At 39.9% G+C, this 27994-nt stretch overlaps 2 protein-coding genes across 4 annotated transcripts; one reads left to right on the top strand and one right to left on the bottom strand.

The window, feature by feature from the left end:
- The first annotated feature begins 428 nt into the window (after positions 1 to 428).
- Positions 429 to 22091, top strand: Znf558 (zinc finger protein 558). 3 transcript variants are annotated; one of them, XM_013126409.3, is made up of 8 exons: positions 429 to 888; positions 1068 to 1174; positions 5020 to 5136; positions 5644 to 5732; positions 6297 to 6423; positions 15464 to 15559; positions 16182 to 16276; positions 16723 to 22091. In XM_013126409.3, exons 3-8 carry the CDS (start codon positions 5103 to 5105, stop codon positions 17506 to 17508), a joined length of 1227 nt encoding a protein of 408 aa, XP_012981863.1. In that variant the 5' UTR covers positions 429 to 888; positions 1068 to 1174; positions 5020 to 5102; the 3' UTR covers positions 17509 to 22091. The 3 variants fall into 3 exon arrangements, with proteins under 3 accessions (XP_012981863.1, XP_012981864.1, XP_005087714.1); XM_013126410.3 differs by having other exon boundaries at positions 1068 to 1193; XM_005087657.4 differs by lacking the exon at positions 1068 to 1174.
- A 2168-nt stretch (positions 22092 to 24259) lies between these two features.
- On the bottom strand, positions 24260 to 24865 carry LOC121135870 (putative methyl-CpG-binding domain protein 3-like 3). Its single transcript, XM_040735244.1, has one exon. It carries the CDS (start codon positions 24863 to 24865, stop codon positions 24260 to 24262), a length of 606 nt encoding a protein of 201 aa, XP_040591178.1.
- Between the last annotated feature and the right edge of the window lie 3129 nt (positions 24866 to 27994).

Below are 27994 nucleotides of genomic sequence, written 5' to 3'. Positions count from 1 at the left end.
CTCCTTGGCCGACCTATCCCAAAGTCCAAATGTGTCAATAAGCAAACTGCGAAGAGCATGGCCAGGCGGTGGTGTGCATGCCTTTAATCCCAGCACTCAGAGGCAGAGGCAGGCGGATCTCTGTGAGTTCTAGGCCAGCCTGGTCTACAAGAGCTAGTTCCAGGACAACCTCCAAAACAATACAGAGAAACCCTGTCTCCAAAAACCAAAAACAAACAAACAAAAATAAGCAAACTGGGAAGAACACTTAGAATCTAGAAGGGCCCGCGGAGGCCAAAACTGCCCACTAACCCCGCCCTGAAACCCCTAAGAACGTCTGGGCGGAAATGAACCGGGAAGCGGCCCGCAGAGGGCCGGAAGTGGAAGCGCAGAGCGGAACTGAAGGCGGAACTGAAGGCGGAGCCGGCTCGCGCTGCTGGGGTGGGTGTTCCTCCCGCAGGCGGTGGCCGCTGGGAGGGGCGGGGTAGTGCGAGCACCGGTCCTGTTAGGAGGAGGCAGGAACGCTGCCTGCGAGCCTGCTCGGCAGTGCCAGGACCCCTGCATCCTCCTGCAGAGGTAAAGCCGGGCTCCTCCACCTCCCGGCTCTGGGGATGCTTTTTTGTTCTCCCGGAGTGAGGCGGGGCGGGCTGGCGGAGGCCCGGGGACGCTCTCCTGTGTCCTGCCATGCCAGCAGCAAGCGGGCCAAGTAGTGCTCAGAGTGGAAATTCTTCAGCTCTGCCAAGTTCAGCCCTGTCCCTTTTAGGCCCTCTAAGCCACAGGGCATGTTTACCGTCCGTGGAGCCGCCGGAAGATCGCTCTCCAGTCAAATAAGTTGCGCAGTTGCACAGGCAGATCATTTCGCCTCCTGCCTGTCCTGTTGAGCTTGTGCCTGGCCTGCATAGAGATCAGGTAATTCCATTCCCCCCAGCCACAGGCTGGGCTGTTTTTACATGTTAAATCAGTAAGTACATGCGGAGGGAGGGTGATGGAGGTTTTGTTTTGTTTGTTTGTTTGTTTTTCTGTCATAACTTCAGTGTTTTCTGTAAAAGGCCTGAGCGTCGATTTTTTAAATGCTTTTTTCTTTTCAGACAAAAACAATTATATATATCAAAAGACATCATTCAAACTGAGATTTGTGTTGAAACCTCAGTGTGGTGTTGAAAACCCCTCGGTGAACACCTGCCCTCGTTAATCTGTGAGTTTCACGTAACCAGGTGAATGTTATGTGGGTTGTAAGCAGTACAGATCCAGCGGATCGAGCAGTGTCGAACTTTGCTTGTGACAGGTTGTGACTCTAAGTGTGCAACCATTAAGAATGGGGGTTATCTCAATAAGCTGTATTAATGTTTGATAAATTATATTCAAAGAATGAACACCCAGGTGCCTAATAAGTAAATGTAGTTAAATACAAATTTCACAAAATAGGCATAAATAACCATGAATATGAATGAGCACATACATGCAGAATTTTCTTGTGTGCTTCAACACCAAACTCTTCAGGGTTTTATATTAAGTACAAACGACATATTTATATGTATTTTTAGTACTTACAGATTTTCCCATTAAATGCTCAGTATAGCATTCTTTAAGCTCATTCTATGTGACTTCAAAAGCCTGTACATCCTCATGAAGTTTCAGAATAAAGGGGCATGTGTGAAAAGAAGTTTTGTGTTTCAATATGTTAGTAACAGAAATCTAAAATTGAATAGACTAACTACTAAATGTTGATAAGATTGTAAATATTCGGAAGACTATCAAAGAACAACTTTCAGGTTAAAGAGCAAGATACAAGGCTGCCCTTCCTATCTTGCCTCCTAATAGGAATTTAACATTTCTGAAGCAGCAGTATGATCTTTTATAACATGGAAGATAGTTTTTAGCTGTATGTTTGATTTCTTTTATCCAGTGTTGGGGATCTAACACTTGTCTTGGACAAGTTAGGCAAGTGCTCTACCACTGAGCCAAATCCCTACACCTGCTAGTTTTTTTTTGTTTGTTTTTTAGCATTCCTATAATCATATTAAGGGAATACTTGGTTATTATGTAACTGATATTCATTATTATACATTATTATTAGGATGACCGAGACCCTTATTTTATTCAAGGCTGAAGATCTTTTTAGGACAGAGGACATTGAGGATTCAGAATAGTCTGGGGCAATCTAGGACAGTTAGTCACTTTTATGAACTGGGCCTTGGGTCTGATGCATGAGGCCCAACAATGACTTTGACCTATCTCCATGGAGTGTACATTCTAACAGAAAAGACAGTAAAAATGAATATTGAGGCCTGGGTCTAAGGAGGCAGCAGAGTCATTTGGAAAGGAATAGTAATTAGATTGCAAGCTAATAGTGCCTGATGTCTCAAATGACTGTAAACAGTGACCTCAGATGACACAGATACAACATTCTCTTGCTGTTCTAGAGCTGAGTATCTCTAAGTGCCTCGGGCAGCTTTCCCTCAAGCTTTTTAAGAAGCCTTTCCCACGTTACAAAACTTTCCGAATTCTTTGACTTATGGTCCTTTCCGCCATCACCCCTTTTGCCCTCCCCCCATAGGGTCTCATTCTGTAGAGCCCTGCATGGCCTCCAACTCACAGATCCTCTTGCCTCTGCCTCCTGCGTGCTTAGAGGCATGCACCAGTATACCTAACAACCTTCCTCCACTCTTAAAACCAACAAGGAGGCATCCTCGCCTTTCTCCACCTCTGTTTTTGTCTGCCTGTTGTCCTGTCTCTATCTCTGTTCCTTCCTCTCTTTTTCTGTCACCTCCTGTCCCTTGCTGCTCCTGTCCCCATTCCCACCTCCCTTACCCTTTCTCACTCCTATGCTTTCATGTCATCGAATCTGAGATTCTCTCTCCTTCCACCTCACACAATGCAATTCGGACCATCCAGGATAATCTCCTAACTCAGTGTTTTCACCTTACTGACAGCATCAGAATTCTTTCTGCAAACTGTGGAGGCACACCTATAGGTGCTGTAAAGCAGAACTGAGGCACCTGTCTCTCAAAGAGCCTCAGGAGCCAAAGAATCCCTGGAAGTCCACTTTCTCACATTGTCCAAACTTTTTAAGTGTTTATGCTCTGTCCCTGCCCCATATGCCCTACACTACTTTCCTTGGGATCAACTAATCCTCAAGAAGCTGCTTTTATGGTGCTTTTTTCAGAGAAAGGAGAAACCCCCCCTTCCTCTAAAAAATAAAAATCGTGTATGTGCATGCTGCTTTCTTGGTACCTTGATTGATTTTTTTCCACTTAAATTGGAGATAATTTCTGTCAATACCTACAGATGTTTTCAGGTTGGAAATTTTATATTTTTTCTTGCTTTATATTATTATGTAGGTCACCTACAGTTTTATTTAACCTTTCCCATTTGATGATCATTTGCATTTATTTCTTTTTAATGTTCTTATTTTTATGTGTGCTGCTGAAGAGGTAAGAGGACAACTTGCAAAAGTTGGGTCTCTCTTTCTATTATGTGGGCTGTGTTTATTACGTTTGTCTATTTTTTTCATGGGTATTATGTTCCGTAGTGTGTGGTAAGAGGACACCTTGCTAGTTCTCATCTTCCACCACGTGGGTCCCTAGGGTTAAAAAAAGTCTTCACAGCAAGTGCCTCTATCTGCTAAGCTTTCTTCCCAGACCCATTTGTGATTATCTCATTTGCTATTATAAGTACAGTCAGTGATGTTACCCAAGTCTTTTGGTATTTGAATATGATTGAGCTACTTCATAGAAATGGGATTAAAAGAATAAGTGATGAAAGTTTATGCTCCTTGGCCTAATGTTGACAGCTTGATTTCATAAGAGCCATGCTCATCTGTGTGTGAGAAAGCTTTCCTTTATATCTTAGCAAAGTTTACAGCTTTCTGTGGTTTTGCTCATGAAACAGATGGGAAATGGTGTCAGGTAACAATAGTCTGTTACAATCAACATCATTGGTTCAGGAATATTGTTTCAGAGATGGAGGTGGTAAACAGTAGGTACTACCATGTGAGGAGCGAGTAGGACAAGGGGAAAGGAGACATCATGAGAAATATTGGCTGTTATAGGGGAACAGACTGGACAGTAACTAGAAACAAAACATACTTAGGGATAAGATTATTTCACCAAGAGGATGCTACCTGACTTGAGTGGCAAGGTCGAGAACTTGAGGATAAAGATGAATGGGACCATCAAGAGTGGGTGCATGACCAAAAACTACCTCAACGTCGGTGGTTGTTCACCAGTACTGGAACCCTGGAGCTCAATGCACTGCTTGCCGGCAGCTCCGTATGTCAGAGAATGTCTCATCCAGGCAGCCTAGCTGGTCTGATCGTCTTCAGCTAGCTAGCTGGCCTCTGTCTCCTCAGCAGTCTTTACTGCTTGTATAACTTTGAGGAGATGGGGCCTTGTGAATCTGATTACTTTTATAGATGTTCAGGTTCTCCTGATGCTTACTTCCCGTGTCTTAAGGAGCCTCCTTTTAGAATTTCTAGAGTCTTAATAAGCCTCCTTACAACTTCGTGAGTTTTAACAAGCTAAGACAGAAATGGCACACTCCATCAACAAAGTTAAGTGTTCCCCAAGTTGTGTGAACCCTTCAAGCATATTAATCAAACCCAAGAAAGTGATCATGGGAACTCCAGTTTTCAGCCATTGTGTCAAGAGCATAGGGAAACCCATCAAGGGCTGAAAACTGTCATCTAAGGGGCACTCAGGGAACTGATCCTGCAACCTGTGACTATTCAAGCCTGATAGGATATTCAAGCAGATTTTTCCAGGAGTGGATTGAATTAGTAGACTTCCAGCTAGTGATGACTTCAGAATTGCTTTTTTGCTTTAAGTGGGGAGAATTCCTTTTGATGGTGATGTGAAAGCAGAGGGAGAACAGACACCCCCCACTCTGCCTAACCCCGGCAAACAACCTGCCAAGCAGCTCCAGTGTGGGAGGCAGATGCATTTTGAAGAAGGCAAAGGTGGACAAGTTGAAAAGTGCTTGTCCTCAACACCCCTGGGAAAGAGAGTGGCTGTAAAACCTTCCTGTCCTCTTTGATTCCAGAGGACTGCCCTTGGTGTCTCTGGGAGTCAGAAGTGTATCTGTCCAGTCCACTCCTTGTGTTTGGAAGCTCTGGTGCTAGAGTCATGATGGCAGCAACTGTCGTTCCTCTGATCCATGGTAAGTCATTGGGTCCTAGCAACCCTTAGAGTAGTACTATCCAGAGGCCCCCAAGCCTACAATTCAGAAAGAGGTAAAGCCTGGCGAGCCATTGAGGAGGCTCAGGCCTAGCAGAAAAGTCAAGAGTGAAGCCCAGTGGTCCTTGGATGTGATAGACAGCTCTTGAGACAGGATGTACTTGCTGGCTGTTGGATCTATCATCTTCAAGATGACTGTGTGGTCTCTTTTAAATTTTACCTTTAATTGTTCCTGGAATAAATGTTCCTCATAGGTGGTGAGAACCAAGTGCCCTATATCCTAGCTAAGTTGAGACAAGGTTATGTCATGCTTATGAAAGCTGTGACTGAATATCTGTGCAGGCAGAAGAATATGCTATGACTGTACATGTGAACGAATATTCATGCTGTAGGTGCAGATAGTGTTATATTGTTAGTATCAGTTGGATAAGTAAACCTCACACCATCCTAGGATGTCCTAGCTTCTCATGATTTATTTCTTCTTCCCCAGTTCAGTCTTCTCCGTACTCACTGTCTCCTGAGAAAGGACACATAGGGAAAGAAGGGCTGGCCAATGAGTTCCTGACAAACTTGATACAGGTGAGTCAGATATTCTTTTTCTCCAAGTCATCCCTTGCATAAAACTTGTTATTATGAAGACTTATACACTCCAACCAGAATCACCAAGCATCTGACCAGGGCTGGGAGACAGCTCAGAAAATGTCTCTTGTATCAATATCCACTGCGTTCTTGAAGTTCCTTCCAGCGTTTCTAAGGACACCATATACTTCCTAAGAGTTTGTGGTGAGGTCATCTAAAAGTTTGATTCTGTCTTTCTTTCATGCAGTTTATCACAGCATGGGGGAATTATTCATTCATGTAACAATTGTTTCTCCTCTTTATGGATTGTCCCAGGCCTGTGCTCAGCTCCAGAAAATAAGATTTCAGGAGCTCAAATCTGAGTGGAAGAAAGTGACTTTGGGACGTAGGGCAGTAGAAAGGAGAAGAGCCAGGAAGCCGAGCCCAGGAGCCAAGGCAGACAGAATTCAACCTGTCTACATGTCTTGTGCTTTGGGTTCTCCTCTGTGGGTCTGCCATCCCCGGCTCTCTTCTCCTTGTCTTTGATGGGGTCCTTAACTAAACTATGATGTGTGAATGATTTAGGAGTTGGTGTCGTTCGAAGATGTGACTGTGCAGTTCACAGAGGAGGAGTGGGCTTTGTTGGATCCTTTACAAAGAACTCTGTACAGGAAGGTAATGCTGGAAAACTGGAAGAACCTGACCTCACTCGGTAAGCTACCATCAGCCTATGCTGCATTTATGTAATGACTCAAGCAAGATTTGCAGTCCAGTTTGTTCATTGGTATAGAACAAAGCAATGTTTGAACCATTTTAAAATAGACAATTGAGTGACTTTTAATATATTTGTCATGTTGTTTAACAATGTAATTTCAGAACATTTCATTACTTCTGCTATGGCTTGGTTTAACCTCCAAAGGTTTCTGTGCTAGAAATTTAGTCCCCTCTGAAAGTCAATGTTAAAATAGTGGAAACCTCTAATGGTGGGATATGTTAGAAGGTATCAAGATCAAGAGACCTTCCTCGGAATGGATGTGTGCTGTTTCTTGGGAGTTAGTCAGGTCTTGTGAGACTCATCCAGTAGGGGTAGGGCCTTGGGAACCATCCTCTGGCTATGCTGTAATTTTCACTGGCTTGATCTCATATAGGTAACAGCATGTTATGAGTTGGCGCTTGCAATGGCCATCATGTGTCCAGAAATCAACATTTCATCATTGCCCCCTCAATCTGCCAGCTCCTACATTATTTCTGGCCCCTCATCCACTTAAAATCAATGAGGCTGGGATGGTGGGACGTGGGTATAGATGACCCATCCCTCACCACTTTACCCAGTTGTGATTCTCTGCATTAACTACTGTCCAATGCAGAAAGAAACTTCTGTAGACAAAGTTTAGAGATTAACAGATCTATGGGCGTAAACATAAATATTTAGAGTGCTATTTGACAACATAATCATTTAGCAAAAGACAAGCGTATTCCTCCTTGGATCTATGATTTCTCCAGTCCTGCCTTTTTGACCAGGTTTATAGTACCAGGCATGAAATCTCTCCTGTGAAGCAGGCCACATAGCCAGTCAGAAAGCAAATGATTAACCCCATAATCATCATGCCACTCACTGTTGCACAAGTGGGCACTTTTTTGTCAGCCAGTTGTTATTATGGCATGCAGAATCTAGCACTGGGTAAGACCATTGATGTCTCTTCTCCATCAGCATCCTACATAGCATGTTCTGGCACTATACGACCTAGTCATCAGAGAAAGAGGTTCCTGATCACTCACCAAAGTCAGTGGTGTCTTCAGCAATAGGGTCTTATTGTCTAGTTATGGTGGACAACTAAACAATGACAATAGCTTCTGAGGCCTCCTGACCAATAACTTATAGGAAGGTATTCTATTCCTGCCACTAAGATTGCCACCTATGCAAGATTTTTTTTCTATTTATGCTCTTTAAAACAGCATGAAGTTTAGGATTTAATTAAAATCAAACTTTTAAAAAAATTTTCAGTTAACATTTGGAAGCACCAAGATATTTTAACCCCACCATCCATCCCCTGATCCCCTTAACTGTGTCCTTTCCCTTCCCCATATTGATAAAGTTGGTGTTAAAATATCAAAGGCATTATGGCTAAAGGTCACAACTTCAGAATGTCAAACATCCTCACTCTGTGTTTTAAAATAGAGCTATGAAATGTCTGTGACAGCGGGTGGTGTTTGTAACATCCTTCTTTGGCAAAGCAGAGGCTGCAAAGAGTATCCCAGGGCTGCACAGTTTTAGCTCTGAAAAAACCCAAAGCTGCATAAAACAAATACTGAAGATGAATCAGGTTTTCTAGGAAGCAGTAACCCTGGGGCACAGAAAGGTGCCTGGATCTCTGGAAGCTTGCATTTTGGCACCTTCCTGGTATACTCAACTGTCAAACTCTACTTTTTTATATGTGTCAGCTTGCAAACCAGTGGATTTCCAAAAGACTTGTCTTAGTTACTGTTCTATCACTATGAAGAGGCACTGTGACCAAGGCTATTTACTGAAAAGAAAACATTTAATTGGGAATTTGCTTACAGTTTCAGAAGGTTGATCAATAACCATCATGGTAGATAGCACAGTGGCAGGTAGACAGACAGGCAGGCAGTCATGGCCCTGCAGTAGTAGCTGAGAACTTACATCATCTGCAGAATGGAGGCAGAGGATGAGAAAGAGCTCCTCCAACAATGCCACACCTCTCAATCCTTCCTAAACAGTCCACCAGCTGGGAACTAAACATTCAAGTATATGAGTCTTTGGGGTCACTCTCATTCAAACCACCTTCTTCATAGATCCTACTTTTGGCTTATCCACCCCAGCCTACCATCTCTTCTCCCCAGTCACTCTGTCTGTACTTATTAAAACCATTAACCCTAAATGTATCTCCCATGTCCTTTCATGTCACCTGTGTGCAACTATTCCTCCTAATAGTAGTGTTTTTTTTTTTATTCTTCCCCCTTGGGTTGGAAGATTGTAGTTTCTGTATAGCTTTGTGTGTGTGGGGGTGGCGTGTCTTAGGGTTTTTTGTCTTATGTTTTGTTTTGTTTTGTTTTGTTTTGAGACAGGGTTTCTCTGTGTAGTCCTAGTCATACTAGAACTCACTCTGTAGACCAGGTTGGCCTTGAACTCAGATATTCACCTGCCTCTGCCTCCTGAGTGCTGGGATTAAAGGCATACACCACCAACGGCCCTCTATAGAACTTTTTCGTTAACCCTTCATTTAGTTAAGTGTCCTATTAACACCTCATTTCCCCATTCCCTCCCCAACTCCAATCTTGAACTTTTCTGTCCCTGGATTCCATTTTCTATTTTCGTTTCACTTGTATTTTACTTTTTTCCCCTCCAGCCTGCCCTGAAGGCCATCCCCCAATGGCACATTTCTAGTTTGCTACCTTTCACGTGTACTCTGGTTTAAAGGTACAAAACAAAAACTGAGTATAGGAACCATTTATGAGAGAAAACATATAGAATTTGGTAAGGTGACTCTCAAACCTCATCTGTAGCCCCTGGCTACCATTAATCTGCTTTCAAATGCTGTATTTTAAAGGTTTAGCCATGATATAACATGTTCTAGGGTTTCATTCATTGTAATGAAAAACTAGTATTACAGACATACTAAATTTTGCTTATCTGTTAATTGGTTCATAAACATTTAGGTACATTTTTATTTTCTTGGTTATTTTGAATAATACTATTATAGATATTTATACATTGGTTTAATCATTTGCTTTTATTTCTTGTGATACTTGTGGGGTTGTTTTGTTTTGTTAAGAACTCCTAAAGTCTTCCATGTCATGTGCCCCATTATATAGTCACACTAATGCATCTACACCATTTTCTTTTGATCATAGTCATTCTACTAGGTGTGAAAAGTACCCATTGTTTCAATTTGCATTTTCCTAATAAATAATGATATTGAACATCTTTGCTTGTACTTGTTAACTATCTAACTGAAAAAAACGTCCACTCAAGTCCTCTGTCTATTGGGTTGTTAGTATTTTTGTTGTAGTTTGCTAGGTATTTTGGATAAGAGTCGTTTCCAAATTACAGTTTCCTACTAATTCTTCTGTTGCGTATCTTTTCATTGTTGTCTTTTGTCTTAGTTGGAGTTTTTATTGCTCTGACAGAACTGTGACCAAAATCAAGTTGGGGAGGAAAGAGTTGTTTTGCCTTATGATTTTAAGCCCAACACTAAGGGAAGCCAGGACAGGAACTCTGGGCAGAAACCTGGAGGCAGGAACAGGAACAGAAGCCATGGAGGAATGCTGTTTACTAAGATCCTCATGGCTTACTCAGCCTTTAGCAGCCTGAATACCAACCAGCCCAGGGGTGGCACCACCCTCAGTGAACTAGGCCCTCCCATATCAGTCATCAGTCAAGAATATGTACCACAGGACAGTCTGGTAGAGATGCTTTCTCAGTTGAGATTCCTCCTTCCAAACTGACTCTAGCTGGTGTCCAGTTGACATGAAACTCAACAGTACAAGTGACTCCTTGTGATCTTAATGTACAAGCGTATCACAACTATAACTTTAATTTCTTATTCATCCTCAAGTTCTCATTTTAGTATTAATATCATAAAAACTTCCAACTTTTAAGTCCCAGTCTTTAAAAGTTCAAACACTTTCTAAGTCCAGTTTCTTTAAAATATCCAAAATCTCTTCCAAAGTTCAGTTTCTCTAAAATATTCAAAATATCTCTAAAATATCCATAGTCTCTCAAACTCCAAAGTCACTTTGAAAGTTCAGTGTCTGGCCGGGCGGTGGTGGCGCGCGCCTTTAATCCCAGCACTCTGGAGGCAGAGGCAGGTGAATCTCTGTGAGTTCGAGGCTGGGCTGGACTGATAGCCTCCAAAACAATACAAAGAAACCCTGTCTCGTAAAACCAAAAAAAAAAAAAAAAAAAAAAAGAAAGTTCAATGTCTTTCAACTGTGAGCTCTTGTAAAGTAAAAACTGACACACTTTCGTAACTCTTTGTAGGAAAAATCATGGTAAGGTTATAACCAAAACGAAGCAAAAAAAAAAAAAAAGTACAATAGTATAAAATGCTGGATATCGTCTGATCACTCACTGCCCTCTAGGCTTCTCCAAAGAGTTTTGAGCTCCACTACTACAGCACACAGAGCACCACTCCACAGCTTCTGATGACTTTAGTCATGCCATTATACTGGTATCTGGTCTCCATCACAAACGAGCTGTACCTTCAATTAATAACATTCTGGGCTCTCATCTTACCTCTGTGACCCCATTAAGCCTGGACCTTCTACTTCAACTAAGGTTTCACCTTCACCAGGGACCTCTCCCACCCTCTATTCAGGGACTCCAACACTGCCACAGGATGCCAGGCCTTAGCTATCCTTCCTGATTCCTTCATCCTTCAAAGACAGAAATACTTGAAAGATTCTTAACAGTACTCAGTTTAGCTGTCAGCATGGGGTACAGACATATAATACTAAAATTTAGGGAGATGGTTTCTAATTCTGCCTTGACCTTCTGCTTCATGCGAAGCCAAAGATCACCCAAGAATGTGAGCCAACTAAGATCTTTCCTAAGGGTATGGATTGCGCTGGTTATGTCCGTAACAATCTTGTTCTGGAGAACATTATCTTTGAAATACCCTTCCTTCTAAGCAACATCCTACAGTCTACTTTTCCTCCTGGGCTTTACTTACTTAATGCTTGTTTGTGACTACTCTTCTTTTCTTACACATTGGCCTTTACTTGTATTTATCACATGTGTCTCAGAATGTGGAGTTAAACAAATAAAACCATTTAAACCAGTCTTGTAGGAAGTCCCTGGAGGACAAAAGAAAACATAGATCAAGCTCTGTTCTGCTTCTTTTAGGACAATATATGCTGCCTTCTTAAGGTATACAATCAGAAAAGATAAAACATGGATATGAGTCATTTAAAAATGGCCTACAGCCTCTTACACAGATTAATTTGGAAGTATGTTATTTGAATTTTGCTTCCATATCTAAACATTCTATTAATAGTTTTAATTTTTTTTATGTTTGTAGTTGTAGAAAGGCCATTCATTTCTGTTAAAGTTTACTTATTGTTTCTGTTTGGGCCCAGGGGAGTTTTAAGTTCTCCTTTTCACCGTTTTCACTGTCTGATGGGAGAAGTCCTATGTATATGTCAATAAAGCACTGTTGGGCCAATAGGAATCTAGGTAGGTAGGACTAGGAGTCCAGGAGGATTCTGGGAAGGAGAAACACAGAGAGTCAATATGTAACGCCATGGGGTAGGAACCCGGAAACTTCTCTGGTAAGAGACATCCTTATATTAACAATTATGGGGTAATTACTTAAGTCAGAGCTAGCCAGTAAGAAACAAGCAAGGCCAACATCTTCATAATTAATATAGCCTCCTGTGTGTATATTTCGGACTGATGCGGCTCTAGAACCAGGTTGGTGGGAAGGTTTCTCTCAAGGAAAAGGTTTCCCTTTACAAAATGGTTGTCAGAAGCGGGATTGAATTTCCACGCAAAACAACAAAAGCTTTAAAGGAATTTTAGAAACAGAAGAACGGAGAGAAGCACAGAATTTTGGTAGAAGGATTTTCTCAGGTGGGCTCTGTTTGCTAGGGACAAGCCGAGATTCACACGGCTTGCTTACCAGAGTCTTCCTGACTCGGCATGAAAAGAAAAAAAAACCAGCAAGGTTGTTTTAAGAGACTCTGCTAACAATTGAAAAGTTATACGTACAACTGGAAGTGGCAGCTTTTGCTGGATGTCAGCATGGACTGAGGCGGTAACCTGGAGTCACACTTACGCCCGCCATCTTGAAAAATAACGGTAGTTTAAACAGCCGCGGTTTTAACAGATAAGACACGTGGCCAGAAAAAACGTAAAGATTTACAGTAAAGCCAGACTTGGATGAACAAAACCTCTAAAGGTTTACAGTGTGTTTAAAAATATACGTGAGATTCAGAGAGAAAATGAAACGGCAAAGTGGTAAATAAATAGAGAAGCCGGCATTGTGGTGGCGCTCGCCGGTAGGATTTACTCCAGAGGCAGAGGCAGGCGATTTCCAAAGAGAAACCCTGTCTCAGAGAAAAATAAATAAAATTAAAATAAATAAAGTAATAATAGATAAATGAATAAGCCACGTAAAGATGGAAAATACACAGAGAGTCTGGATACTGTACGCTATTGTGTTTTTCAGTTTTTTGATTGCTCAGGAAGGAACAACTGCTCAAGTACACTTGATTATTAATGCTGCTGAATTAATTCAACTTCTATCTTTTGAAAATGCCTTGACTTCAAAATTTAAGTATAAGAATATGTTACTCGGAAAAGGAATTTTAGTTTATGTTTCCACAGAAAATGAAAAGCTGAGGATTCTTTCCAGGCTTCTGTAGCTTGATGAACCAAGACCCCCGGAATCAGTGGGCCAGGCGTTCCAACAACTAAAACAGCTAAGATAATGTAGCTTCACAGACCCCCAAAAATAAGGACTTATGCAGGTTTCTGAGTTTTGTCATGATCCCTATGGTATAAACAGCGCCCCCTTCCAGCACGAAGCAGTTTGGAATGAGCGACGTCCTAATTCCCATCTTGTTTATAAATCTTTGTTTTCATTTAAATGGGATTGTTTATAATTGATTAATGATCACAACCAATCTCGTTTTAATGGTAAAAAGGGGAATTATGGTATGGGTATGGTTTTTCATTTATTGATAAATTCAAGGTCAATTATATGATATGTATATTTCTCCTCTTGATTAAGTATTGTGCTTATACTGTTCTTTTAAAACATAATGCATATTGAATACAGACTATAGATAGTTACTTATAATAGTCAGAACTTATAGTTAGGTAAGTTAGGTTTTCTAGATAGATAGAGATGTATTTGAGACAGATGATAGTCTTCAAACCTTTCAAAGACCTTCAGAAAATGGCATTTAAAATGGTTTAGGGTTTTTCTTGACAATGAGAAATGTCTGCTTCTGGCAGCACCAACTATGTCTGAGAGGAAGAATCGCATCGAAGAAACTTGTTATGGAGTTTGCTTTCAACATGGCAAGATTAGCCATTTGGGCAAGAAACTGCTCTTGCCTAGACTGTTTGACTGTTGCTGTATAAACTGGACATGCAGGACCCACAGGAAAGTGACTGCTGAACTCAGACTTACAGGGTTCCTACTTCATGGAAGAGTCTACAAGACTTTCTGCAGGACAAAGAAAAATGACTGACAGACTGCCAATGCAGATGGACAGTTTTGAAATTTTCTGCTTTGCTGAGAAATCTTCTGGATACATTGTGGTCTATGGGCTGAAGATGGATGCCCCTACGTTACAGAGGAACTTTGGGTGACTGTCCAGGCAGTAAGATGTCTCTGTCAATCCTAGTGTTTATATATTATCCTTCTGTGGTCTTTGATGGAGTTGAAGACAGATAGTTATAATTATAGTTTTCCTTAGTTATGATAAAAATAAGCTACATATAGGTCTTTGGACTCACAAGAATGAGATAGATGATATTTTCTTTAAATCTTGATAAATATTGTAACTGTGTTCTTACTTGATAACTGTTCTGTCATATATAATTTGACTATGTTAAAGTTAAGACCTTTCTTTTTGTTTAGACAGAAAAGAGGAGATGATGGGGGGAGTCCTATGTATATGTCAATAAAGCACTGTTGGGCCAATAGGAATCTAGATAGGTGGGACTAGGAGTCCAGGAGGACTCTGGGAAGGAGAAACACAAGAGAGTCGAGATGTAACGCCATGGGGTAGGAAGCCTGGAAACTTCTCTGGTAAGAGACATACTTATATTAACAATTATGGGGTAATTACTTAAGTCAGAGCTAGCCAGTAAGAAACAAGCAAGGCCAACTGCTTCATAATTAATATAGCTTCCTGTGTGTTTATTTCGGACTGATGCGACTCTAGAACCAGGCTGGAGGGAAGGCTTCACTTAAGGAAAAAGCTTCACTTTACAACTGTCAATTTTATAAGTCTTTTTTAAGCATTTTTTCTACTTAAATGTGAATAGAGATTTCAAAGCACAATGGCAAAAAGAGATGTGGAAATTTCTGTCTAATGTTTTTCTTGAGAAATTATTTTCTCTTTCTCACACTGACCTTATATTCTCCATAATTCCAACTTGGATGACCTTTTAAATGGATATGTGAACATTGGCATGTATATCTGGGATTATTAATAATAACCCATTACTTTGCAAATTGAGGTAGAGACACTTATATTTTTGTTTTTTATGAAAGTTTCTATGTTCTTTGGAATTTAGGCAAAATTCCACTGCTATTAAAGTCACATTTTTTTCAACTTCAAAGTTTGGCTTCAGGTTTATGGATTTGTGATGGGACATGTCCTTCTGTATGCTATGGATATATGTTTATCTTATTGGTTGATGAATAAAGCTGTTTTGCCCAATCGGAGGCAGGATGTAGCCAGACAGGTAGTATAGAAGGTCTACCAGAATAGGAAAAGACTGGGAGAAGGAACTTGGAGTAATATGCTGGAGCAATAGACATAAGCCGTTGCCTTGTGGTAATACATTGTTTAATAGAAAAGGATTAATAGTTAAGAGAGACTAATAAGAAGCCTGAGCAATCTGCCAAACAGCTTATAATTAATATAAACCTCTGTGTGTTTATTTATGACTAAGGAGCTGTAGAACCAAGTGGGACAGAAACCTCCATCTACAGATTTGCATAGCCCATGAATAAGCTCACTAGCATTACATGTATTTCTTCCATAACTAGGGTATTGCCTTGATAAACCAAATCTGATATCCCAGTTGGAGCAGGAAGACAAGGCTATGACAGAGAACAGAGGAAGTATTCCAGGCATCTCTCCAGGTGAGCACAAGAGGATCTGGGCTCTTCTATGGCTTGGGAAGCCAGAGTGAAAAGTATCCTTTCCTCTGACAAAGGTAGATGTGGACATTTGACATGAACTACCACCATTTTTACTCTTCTCTCAACTCTGCCTTTGTCATCTCACACTTTGACCTGTGAAAGAAAAACAAAGATGCACTTCTTTGTGTTTTAATTTTTATATCACAGGCTGGAGAGATGGCTCCAAGATCAAGGGACCATACTGCTCTTACAGAGAACTAGAGTTCAGTTACCAGCAACCATACAGGAAGACTCATACCTGCTTATAATTCCAGCTCCTAGGGACCCCAGCCCCTCTGTTTACCACAGATATTAGTATATACAAGTACATATAAACACTATTAAAAACTTTTTTAAAATGTAAATTTTAAGTCACAATTCCCATTCTTGATAGTTTACTTTGTCTGATTCTTATGAATCTCAGTATATGTCTGTTTTCTTTAACTCCTAACATTTCCAGAACACACTTCCCCTTCTTTCCAGTCTTTCAAGTGTTCTGACCTTTCAGAGTCTTCCTTGAGTGATGTACACCTCACCATTTTTCTTCTTCTGTTGATGTATTTTTCTTGTTAATTTCTTTCAGAATTGGAGACTGTACTTAAAGACAAATGGCTAACTCCTGAAAAACTTAGTTTTAGAAAGGAACATGCTGATAGTGGAAAATCAGTAACACTGGAGGTAATGATTTCTGGTTTTTCCATGTTTGAAAAGATAGAAGACCCAGAGAGTCATTATGAACAGTATCATTTAAACTTGAGGAAGTACAATATCTGAACAGATACTGTGAATGTATGATATTTTGCTAGAAAAAAATTAAGCCAACTTCAAACATATTTCTTCACTGAGAGTTCCCACAAGTACCCATTTCATTAAGTTTGAATCATGTGTTGGGAATTTGAAACATAAGTGGTCCTAAATTTATGAGAGAATGTTTTTGGATATATGGATATATAGCCAAATGGCTGTACATTTGAACAAGCTCAAATTAAGCATAAGTCATATATCAGTACTGAAAGAGCCAAAATGTTTTATGTCATAGATTTTCTGGGAAAGGGAATCTTATTTTAGCATGATAAGTTATTAATGTTATAAATTAAACTTATAATTTATGTCATAATTCACAGGAAAGAGATCATCATGGAATGAAAATCAATGAATGCAATCATTGTTTTAAAGTCTTCAGCACGAAATCTAATCTTACTCAGCACAAGAGAATTCATACTGGAGAAAAGCCCTATGATTGTAGTCAATGTGGAAAATCCTTCCGCAGTAAATCTTATCTTACTGTTCACAGAAGAATACATAATGGGGAAAAACCATTTGAATGTAATCACTGTGGGAAAGCATTTAGTGACCCCTCATCCCTCAGACTTCATGTAAGAATTCACACTGGGGAAAAGCCCTATGAATGCAACCAGTGTTTTCATGTCTTCCGTACCAGTTGTAACCTCAAAAGCCACAAGAGAATTCACACAGGGGGTGAGAATCACCATGAATGTACTCAGTGTGGAAAGGCCTTCAGTACAAGGTCCTCTCTCACCGGACATAATAGCATTCACACTGGAGAGAAACCCTTTGAATGCCAGGATTGTGGGAAAACCTTCAGGAAGAGCTCGTATCTAACCCAACACTTGAGAACGCACACTGGAGAGAAGCCCTATGTGTGTAACGAGTGTGGGAAGCGCTTCAGCAGTAGCTTTTCTCTAACTGTGCACAGGAGAATACACACAGGAGAAAAACCGTATGAGTGCAGTCACTGTGGAAAAGCTTTTAATAATCTCTCAGCTGTGAAGAAGCACTTAATGACTCACACAGGGCAAAAACCCTATGGGTGTAACGATTGTGGGAAATCTTTCACCAGTAACTCCTACCTCTCTGTGCACAAAAGAGTACACAACAGGTGGATATGAATGGTAATGAGAAATTACTGAGAAAATGCTTTGTTGATCCTAAGATAACTTGAGAACATTTACATCAGGTAAACAAATTATCTTTCTCAGTATAAGGTGTACTCAACCCAAATTTTGTGGCTTTAAACAAATACCTCACATTTTATAGGTTAGGAATATGAGAGCACCATAGTTGTGTAGTTCTTTGTCGGGTCTTCTCATGAGCTTATATTCAAGACACCAGGCAGAACTGCATCTAATGAAGTTGTTATTGAAGGTTGCCTCATCACATGCCTGGGAATTTGCTGTTGGTTATTGACAGGAGACCTTCACTGACTTACCACGTTGGCCTCTCCACATGATTACATTTCTTTATAATACAGCAAAAGAACAACCCCTCCCCCAAGAGATCCAACAAAAGCCAATTTAAAAAATTAAGTATCATTTATGACCTTCTCTTCAAAAGGTATAGTTTAACTTCTTCTCTATTGTATTCATCATACACAGACCAGCCTTTATACAACATGGGAGAAAACTACAGAATATCTGAGGGTCAGGAGACAGCTCTCTGAGAGCCATCTGAGAAACTTGCCATGAAATTAATGAAGTATGCAGTAGACCTTCATCCTTTTAATCAGTATGAAATGATATTCAGTAAATTGTTAGATCTCTCTGAATAGACATCTGTGCGATGATGTTTTTTAGTTCACTTATGATAATGTGCCCCAAAGATGATGTGTTGGAGAAAACTTGTTGAGTAGAATGGTGGTCATGTGGTAATCGTCTTCAGTGATGTTAGTCCTTTTAGTCTTTGTTGTGGGAAATCACACAACTGAGGAACAAAACAAATTCAGGAAACTATACAACAAAGTGTTCATATTGCTCACCACAGATAATGAGGTGATCTGCTGTGATATTGGGAAATCGTTAATGATTTTTCTTTTTTAAAGAGGTATGAGAACACTTTTTGATATGCCCCCTTGAGTATCAGGGATTGGCAAACCCTCGAGGGTTCCTGTGATTGGAGGAAATAATTGGCAATGCTTAATCTTAAGCACATAAATTTGAGGGACCCCCTAGGAGAGTGAAGAAATACGTGTCAGGATGCATCCGCCTCAGCTTTCCGCTGAGTAACTATGTAATAAAATTTATACTGGAAATGAAGTAGATGAGTGTGGGGTTACCACTACTAGTGGGTAGTATCTGAAGTTTCATTACCAAATTATTTTCAATCTTTGTTTTGTAAACATTTATGTCTACGTGTATAATCCCACCCCAACTTTTCCCAAATTCCAACACAATGTATTAATAGCTAGTCTTCTGAAGGGCTGTGTGTGGTGGCCCACACCAGTAATCCTAGCACTCAGAAGCTCAAAAGGTAGATTGCGAATTTGGTGCAAGCTAGAACTAGCTAACACAGTATTTTTGTCAGAGTATTGGACTTTTTAATATTGATCCTTTTTCTTCTTTCTGCCCTGAAAATATCTAATGTCCATTTTGTACTGCTTAGGGCCAACAAGGTGACTCAGTGAATGGCGGTGTTTGCCACCAAGGTTGATCACATGCATTCGGTTCCCAGAACCCAGACAGTGAAAGTAGACAACAGACTCCCACAAGAGTTGTTCTCTGCTGTCCACATGTATCAGCCCATCACCAAAAAAAGTATTTTATAAAATCTGTAGGTTGTTAGAATAATACGCCAGGGGCACTGGACAGATGACTCAGCAGTTAAGAGCACCAATGGCTGCTCTACCAGAGGCCCCAAGTTCAATTCCCAACATCCACATAGCAGCTCATACCTGTCTATAACTCCTGTTCCAAGGGATCCAACACTCTTATATAGACATACATTCAGGCAGGCACCAATGCAATTACAAATAAATCAATCATTAAAAAAAGAATATGCCAGGATTTCTTCAAGCATACAGACTGACACCATGAAATTTGAAGGCTGAAGGGAAAGCCTAACTTCTCACTCTGTTTTTATTCATGCTTTGATATAAAGTAACCCATTAGTGGTTGAAGCCAAAATGATTTGCTGGATGTTTTTGAGGTGATGCAAAGTTGCAGCTTAAAGCAGTACCTGACTGATAAATCTATTCATCGAATAATATCCATAGATCTTTGAGAGTAATATATATTCTTACATGTTCTGTTTTAATGTTATGTACAAATTGTTTTCTTTTAAAGTAATTTGTGGTAGAGCCATAGAGGTGTTCCACTGTGATTATGAATTAACGTTCTTATAATTTTGGCATTTTTTTCTGTTTTGGAGTTCTGTAATGATGCATACAAGATTGGTTGTCTTTTTGTGAGAAGTGTTCCTTTATATACAGAGAACACATTTTTTTCGTAACAGTACTATAATAAATGGTAAAAGGTTATAGACAAGCAGGAATGCCTTATGAGTAACTATTGAGTACTCTGAATAAGCACTGAAGTATCGTTATTATTCCCAGTTTAAAAATGAAATATTAATATGGCACACATCAGTTACTTGCCTGAGTTCTCTGACTAATAGTATAGTACTGATTTGAACATAAGACAGTCTATTAGCCTAATACTAGTATGTGCATTGAGTATGTTCTGGGAACTGTTGTATAGGTATTTGCTGAATTGAAATGTTCTCTGCTGGAGTAAACAAAGATGCCCTAAATGACATTGCAAGAAGAAACTAATGAAACAGGAAAACTTTCCAAACCTTTAGGATGCAAAGTGCTCAAGGGCCATCCCCCAGGTTATGATTAGTAAATAATTGCTGCTGAAGAGAATGCTTGTATGTAATGTATGGAACTACCAATAAATTAGGAAGGAAGCCCCAAGGATGTAGCTTATTTTGTTGTCTCCCATGCTGGGATAGGGCTTTTCCTAATACCGCTGCCTCTGTGTCATCCATACTTCTATAAGTAATCTTCAGTAATTCACTTGTTTGCCCAGCCAGGTTTGAAGGAATAGTGCCCTTGATCTGGCTCTAAACATTTGTTTACATACCACAAACAGGGCACCAATACAGGAACAGACAAAAACCAACGATCTCTGTGGGAAGATTATTGCAGCATGAACTCTGTATGGGATTTAAGATGTACTCCCAAAGCTAATCCTTGTGAGGATGGAGTATCATTTGGGGCAGCCCTGATACAGACATTCCCCATATGGTAGGCGACAGCATGCCTTCTTTGCTTTTGTCTTGGTTCCATGGTGTCTGATATGGATGCTAAGATATGCAACCAGGGCTGAGCCATTTGAAAGTAGAGAATCTTTTGGAAAAAGTCCAGAGTGACTGAACGGCTGCTGTGATTAAACAAAAAGCTTATTTTGCTGGGGGGTGGGATGGATTTTTTTGCTTTTGTTCATTTTTTAAATAAATTTTATTTAAATTAGAAACAATATTATTTTACATAGAAATCCCAGTTCCTGTTCCCTCCCATCCTCCTATAACCCCCTCTGTGCCCCACATCCAATACCACATCCATTCCCCAGGGAGGGTGAGGCTTTCCATGAGAGATCATCAAAATCTATCAAGGCTTTAGGGGCAGGACCTAAGCTCTCCCCCATGTATCTAGGCTAAGAAGTCAAGTTTCTTAAAGGGGGACATGGTGTATTTTATCTTTCAGCCTATTATTGAGGGAAGTTAGGATAAGAAATCTAGGCTGATAACTTAGAGAAATGATTCATTATCTGCCTTGATTATGGCATCATGCTACACTAGCTTATATAACTAAAGACCACCTGCCTTTCAAATTACCCTAGGTCCTACTACACCAATTGAAACATTTCCCAAGGGTCAGCTTGATTTATGCAGGTCCTCAATTGAGGCTGTCATGTCTGATGACTGTTGAGATTGTAATTTGACAGTTAAATTAGGACAGTCTTTCTCTGCATGGGGTGAGGTGGCACACCTTACTGGATTTTGCTACTAGAGTAAGCATGTACTAGTAAAAATGCCACTGGACTAGAGAACATACAACCATTCCCAAAATTGGCACTGTGGGACAAGATGTTAAGCAACTTATGGCAATTTGCCCCTTTGTGTGAGTGGTGAAAGATAACACATTCTACTGCCTGCCCATACTGAACTTGTCCAAGTAATGATCCTGTTCTGCTGATCACTAGTACTCTTGCTTAGCAGGAGATTGTTGAAACAGAGGGGATGAAATACAGGTATGAATTGCGGTTACAGATGGCAGGGTTCAAGTGAAAGACAACTACTAACTAGACCTGTGCCAAAGAAGCCTCCCTGAGACCAGAGAAGTTGGAATCCATGGGAAGAATTTAACAGCAAGGAAAGAGCACTAGAAATCACAGAAGATAAACTTCAAGTCTGACCCTTAATATAGAAGAAGATCTTTATTGGCATGTAGAAGGGTGTCTTAGTTGTCTGGTACAGAAAATTGCATCTGAACTGATTGAATTAGGGAAGACTTAAACATGACATGAAAGAGTCCTCTGGAAGCTTATCGTGTGAGACTATGGTAGAGATGGGATCATCACTTTAATTGGGAAATGGACAGACTGAGTTAATGTATCTAATTGTTCTTCCTTGAGTGGTGGCTATGTAATCTAATGAAATAAAAGAAAAGGTCATTCACACTTAAGCAAACTCACTAGACATTTGGGTTGCCTGTGATTTCAGTGGTTAAATTATTCACTATCATGGTTCAGGAAATATTGGGAGAACTGGTCGGGTTTAGAAAGATGTCTTAGTAGGTAAGAGCCCTTCCTTTGCAGTCCTGATGACCAGTTTGAGCCACAGAACCCACCACAAAAGAGAACTGCCTACCCACACTCTTCCTCTGACCTTTACCTGTCCACCTTGGCACACATACACCTATACACATACTTCACACACTCTAAAAATACTTTTTTTTAAAATTAACGAAAATTAAAGAACAAGCCTTCAGAGATCCTTCCTGTTAGAGATGAATAATCTGTGGCACACAGAAGACATAGCAGCAAAGCAAAAGTGTCTCAGAATTCTTATGAAGAAAAGGTACGCAAAACTCAAACTTGAATAGTAGCTCACTGGGCCAGGATGGAATCTGTTGCTTAACCCTACAGAAGGTATTTGGTAACCAAACCTGTAATCCATCCTTCAGGGTCAAGAGTAAACACTCTGTTGTTATTCAGATTAAGAATATTGCATTTAGCCTCTACCAAGGCTAAAACCTCCTGTAGCAACCATGCTTAGTCTTATAATAAAGACAGTTTTGAGCTCTCTGACCTTTATTAAAGATGGAGAAGAGCCATCTTTATGGGCCCTGACAGTTCACTTGGTGATGCTTAGGAATCAGGGTAACAGTAGGAGTGATTATCAAGATAATGCGTTCAGGCCAACAGTTGGGAAACATGCCTTTTATCCCAGCATAAGGAGTCAGAGGCAGGCAGATCTCTGTGTTCCAAGGACACTTGGAACAGACTGAGTTCCAGGACTATATAAAGAAGTCCTGTCTCCAAAAACAAAAGTTTACCTCTGGTGGAATCAAAGATGTGTGCTGCCATATCCAGCAGCATTACATTCTCACATGTAAATTACCTTGTGTTACTTTATTTATTAAAAAATGAATTTATTTTAAAATTAGCTATAATAGATGGAAGGTTCAGATCATAAAAGAAACCTAGTATAAAGGGAAAGATAAATGAAAGATACAACCACATCTAAAACATCTTTATAGCATCAAATTACCAGTGCAGAAAAGAATCTCTGACCTTTTATTTAAATTGAAAACTTTATTGATAGTTTATGATTACAACAGAGATTTTAACTAAAACAATCAAAATAAGTCCAAGACAGTGGTAAATAAAACACACATGGAGCAGGTTTTCATTAACAAGTATTAAGTTAAGCACTTAATATAAAACACTAAATAGCCTCCCAGGCAAGATTATTCCTGTGTTCTGAAAAGTGGATAAAAATAATTATAGTTTGTTATGGCAAGCTTTCCTATAGTCCAAACATTCACCAGGCTGAGACAGGAGGATCAAATTTAGGGAATACCTAATAGTCCAATAGTCACCAAATTTTGAAAAAAATACGATAACCTGAAATTTCTTATCCCATTAAGCCTGATATTATAAAACTATTTATTTGTTAGGTCATAGACATAGTTCTAGAAAGGGGATTAGCCATATCAGCTGCAGCTTCTCTATTTCCATGGCGATGGCAACCAGAGTTCCAGTCTTATATGCTGTCTAGTAGTGCCAGCAAGGAACTAAAAACCTAGTAAGCCACAGGCCCGTGGTAGGGAGGGACAAAGGATTAGCTTCAAGCTGGCCAGGCCTGCCTATCCTGAGTTAAGGCTTTGTTATCTACCCAGGAGATTCACTGAACTAACTGCTCAAAGACAGAGACACTCTCGTCTAAATGTTATATCAAGGAATTCCCTTTGCTCTGTAGGTTGATGGAGGATCTATTCCAGAGTCCTACTATGGACCATAGTTGACCTAGAGGATATTTTCACATGAAATTTATTTTAGAACATTTCTATCGAAACCAAAAACTTTATTATTTAAAGCACTACTGGTTACAATTTTGCTTTTCAAAAAAAGCATTAGCTTTTATTCCCAGCATTTGTGAGGCAGAGGCAGGAGGATCTCTGTGATTTCAAGGTGACCTTGGTCTCCAGAAGGAGTTCTAGGACAGACTCCAAAACAGCCAGAGAAACCTTATCTTGAAAAGCAAAAGAGACATACAAGTAAACAAAGTTTCTTCATGGAGAACTTGTAGAGTCCAGCACACTGATGTGTTCCTGTTTGTGGTTGTTTAGTCTTGTTTTCACTTAGTTTCACAATACCCTTCTACACTCCATTCTGCCATGTTCTCTGCCTGCCTGGCAAGCCTGTCTGTCTCCAAGGCCTGTGCCAGTCTCTTCCTGGCTCTACTAACCTTCTGTGCTTGTCGTCGAATGTCTGTACTAGTTACCTCTTGACTGTACAAAGATGACAACAACATTAGGGCGACTGGCATTGTAGCCCCTTGACTGAAGGAAGAGGAGAGTGGGACAGAGGGAAAGTGTGGCGAAGTGTGCAGATTATTAACGCCTCTTTGAACTTTGGCTTCACCCTGCGATCCCAATTCAGTTCCTCTGACAGTGTTTGTAAGATCCAATGGGCATACTAGCTCCCATTTACTGTCTTCAACTAGATGTCCCAGCAGTCTCTTGAATGCACAGACCTGCCGGGGTTTCTCCAGATACTCTTCAGACTTATTCCGAGGTAAGGTGATATTCTCAGGATGGGAACTTTTTCTAGTCACAGGCCTTGGGAAGATGCAACTGGTCATCCTCACAGGAGTCACAGGAGTTGCCCGAAGTCGGCGTTTGTCCTTGACCTTCTTCTCTGCAAGCCGGGCCCTCTTGTTCAGTAATTCCTGGGGTATCATACTTCTTTTGAGCCTTCCCTTTGAAAACAAACTAAATGTAAACAACACAGAGGATGGAATCTACTACTAGCTATGCTGAATTTTCTCTGTTCATGGATCTTCTACCATCCCTTTTCTCTGAAGAAACTGGTCTCGATTCAGTGATTCACCTAATGTCATCTGTGAATGTTTCTAAAATCAAAAACCTCTAGAGTAGGGCCCAGAATTTGAATTTTGGCTAGATCCCCAATGTCGCTGCAATGAAGGATCCAGTTAGCAGGCTTCTGGGACATCTAGCTCATATGGCTATCAAAGATAGGAATCCAGGGGTCTCTACTAAACCAGATACACATGGATTCCCCTCCTCCCTTTAAGAATGGTACTCTTAACTTGTCTTTCTTATAGTCACTGCATGCTTATATTCCAAACCTACTCCCAGTGACATGCAGTTATTACTAGTACAGAAATACACCATCTAAATTCACACAAGAACACTCATGCAAGGACAAATCATCCATGAATGCATTAAACAGTATAATGCCTTGATATTATGGGCTGATGAAGTACATTTTAAATTAATTGCAAAAAATTTAACAAGTACTTAGCTGCTTTTCATGAGACATGAGTTTGTGTCAAGTACAACTGTGCATTAAATTAAGGAGAGTTAAATGTAAAGAAAAATGACAAGAATGAACATTAAACCATTAGTATGAATTAAGTACTCACTATCAAAGGCTGGCTTGTTAATGAGTTTCCTGAAGATCCTTGCATGGTTGTAGAGCTTGTCTTTAAGGCTTCACTATAGAGATGCAGACAAGGCCTGGGTTGCTGGAAATGGCAGTGTCTTTGTCTTCTAATGTTCCTTTTCTATAGGAAGAGAGGTGCATAATCAAATTACCAGACAATCCAACCTATAGATAAACCGATCAGTGGTAAAATTGCTAGGGAATCAATCAGTTGGTGGATAATCCAACCACAAATAAACTGGGTAGTAGATTATACGATTGTTGATAAAGTGATCAATTAACAATCTGTGGGAGTTCCTGTTTCATATCCATGGAATTTGACACTTAAGTGTTTATTCAAGAGTAAAACTTGACCCTGTTAATATACATGAGGTGACAATAGTGTTTCATTATATTGAAACTCAAAGATTACATTATAAAAACCTTATAAATGTCCGGTTTGGTGGTACACGGCTTTAATCCCAGCACTCCGTAGGCTGAGGCAGAGAGATCTTTGTGAATTTGAGGCCAGCTTGGTCTACAAGAGATAGATCCAGGACATCCTCCAGAGTCACAGAGAAACCTTGCCTTGGGGAAAAATTCCTTATAAACTGGAGGTGGCACATGACTTAGATCCCAGACTTAGATCCCAGCACTTGAGAGATATAGGCAACTTGAGTTCTATGACTTGGTGTGCAGCCTGTATACAAACCCATTTCCATGAGAAATGAGACTATTTCAAAGAGAAATCTTGTGTCAAAAATGTAACAATAAAAGGCTGTTTATAAGGAACAATTTATGTTCGGATCTGTGTATGAAGACACCACTAACTAGCATACCCATTATCTCACCAACCTTTTCAAAGCAGCATTTTAAATATATCCATTTTTCTCAATAGTTGAATATTTCCAAATACTTTCTATAAAAATTGAAATAGACATTTCTATATGTACAAATTTTCACACTTTTTTATTTTATTTTTTTCGTTTTTCATACAGCGTTTCTCTGTATTGCTTTGGAGGCTATACTTGAACTCACTCTGCCTCCTGAGTGCTGGGATTTAGGTGTGCACCACCAACGCCAGCTACACACATTTATTGGCAGGTTCTTACTATGAAAGTCAAGCTGGTCTGGAACTGAGAGAGATGTTTCAGTGTCTGCCGTCCCTGTACTGGGATTAAATGTGTGCTTGGCCACACCAAGCCCAACACCTTTTGTATAGGATTATTACTCATTAGAGATTATTTACTCATTCATCAGGGCTGGGCCAGGAGGTACACTTCTTTATTCCCAGCACTGGGGAGGCAGAAATGGGCAGATTTCTAAATTGAGGATAGCTTAATCTACAGAGTAAATTCTTGACAGCAAAAGTTACAAATTGAAACCCTTTCTCAAAAAAAATGTAAAATTAAAATGTTAAGCCAGGCAGTGGTGGTGCATGCCTTTAATGCCAGCAGTAGGGAGGCAGAGGCAGGCGAATTTCTGTGAGTTAGAAGACCAGCATGGTCTACACAATCTAGTTCCAGGACAGCCTCCAAAGCCAAGAGAAACCCTGCCTCGAAAATGCTGCCTCCAAAAAAAAAGTAAAATATTTTATCAATAAATATCCAACACTTAAACTGTGTGCTTTACAGAAATAACACAAATAGATGTTTTAATACAATACATAGGTATTTAAACAGAAGTTGTTATATTATAAATTGAAATTTCATGTTATTTCTGATAATTCGTGTTAATATCACATCCTTTCTGAGGCCCTTGTTTTATTTTCCTTTACTCCAACTTAGAATTACATACATATCCTCTGTTTAGCCCTGGTTGTCCTAGAACTCACTCAGTAGATCAGGCTGGCCTCAACTCAATGATCCAACTGCCTCTGTCTCTTGAGTGCTGGGATTAAAGGTGTGCACCACTACAGTCAGGCTATAATTAATATCTGTATTCATTTTCCTACATAAATTTGTTATAACTAACCTGTAGATCTATGTTCTTGCACTAATAATTAAGGCATCAATCCTTTATATTCCCCTAATATGAATATTTTAAAAACCAACATCTAGTGCTACATCTTAGAAAATTTTCATTCTATCTTTTATCCCACTTGTTTTTTTGGTTTTTGTTTATTTTTTTGTTTCTTTGTTTTGACTATGATACCCAGATAATGTAGGTAAATTGGAAACAGCAATCGTAGGTGTTGGGAAGATCATTCAAAGGAGGCTCGTGGGATTCCAACTTAGCCCATCTACCCTAAGAATGCCTCAGTAATATTTATAAAAGCTATATACACAATAAAAATCAAATGTATATATGGTTACCTCATTACTCAAGAGGACATGACAGGGGGGTTGCAAACTCTAGTTTCCCGTACGCTAAATAATGAAATCCTGTCTCAAAGCAACAATAAAACAACAAATACTATATTCCC

This window comes from Mesocricetus auratus, unplaced genomic scaffold, assembly GCF_017639785.1.
Source record: "Mesocricetus auratus isolate SY011 unplaced genomic scaffold, BCM_Maur_2.0 Super-Scaffold_100044, whole genome shotgun sequence".
Taxonomy (NCBI): domain Eukaryota; kingdom Metazoa; phylum Chordata; class Mammalia; order Rodentia; family Cricetidae; genus Mesocricetus; species Mesocricetus auratus.
Note: the sequence above shows the minus strand (reverse complement) of the source record. Positions and strands in the feature narration are given on the sequence as shown.

Coding starts and splice junctions, on each gene's coding strand:
- Znf558 (XM_005087657.4), top strand. CDS start 5,103: ATGATGGCAGCAACTGTCGTTCCTCTGATCCATG. Junction 5,137..5,643: donor TGTCGTTCCTCTGATCCATG/GTAAGTCATTGG, acceptor CTTCTTCCCCAG/TTCAGTCTTCTCCGTACTCA. Junction 15,560..16,181: donor TATTCCAGGCATCTCTCCAG/GTGAGCACAAGA, acceptor AATTTCTTTCAG/AATTGGAGACTGTACTTAAA.
- LOC121135870 (XM_040735244.1), bottom strand. CDS start 24,865: ATGATACCCCAGGAATTACTGAACAAGAGGGCCCGGCTTGCAGAGAAG.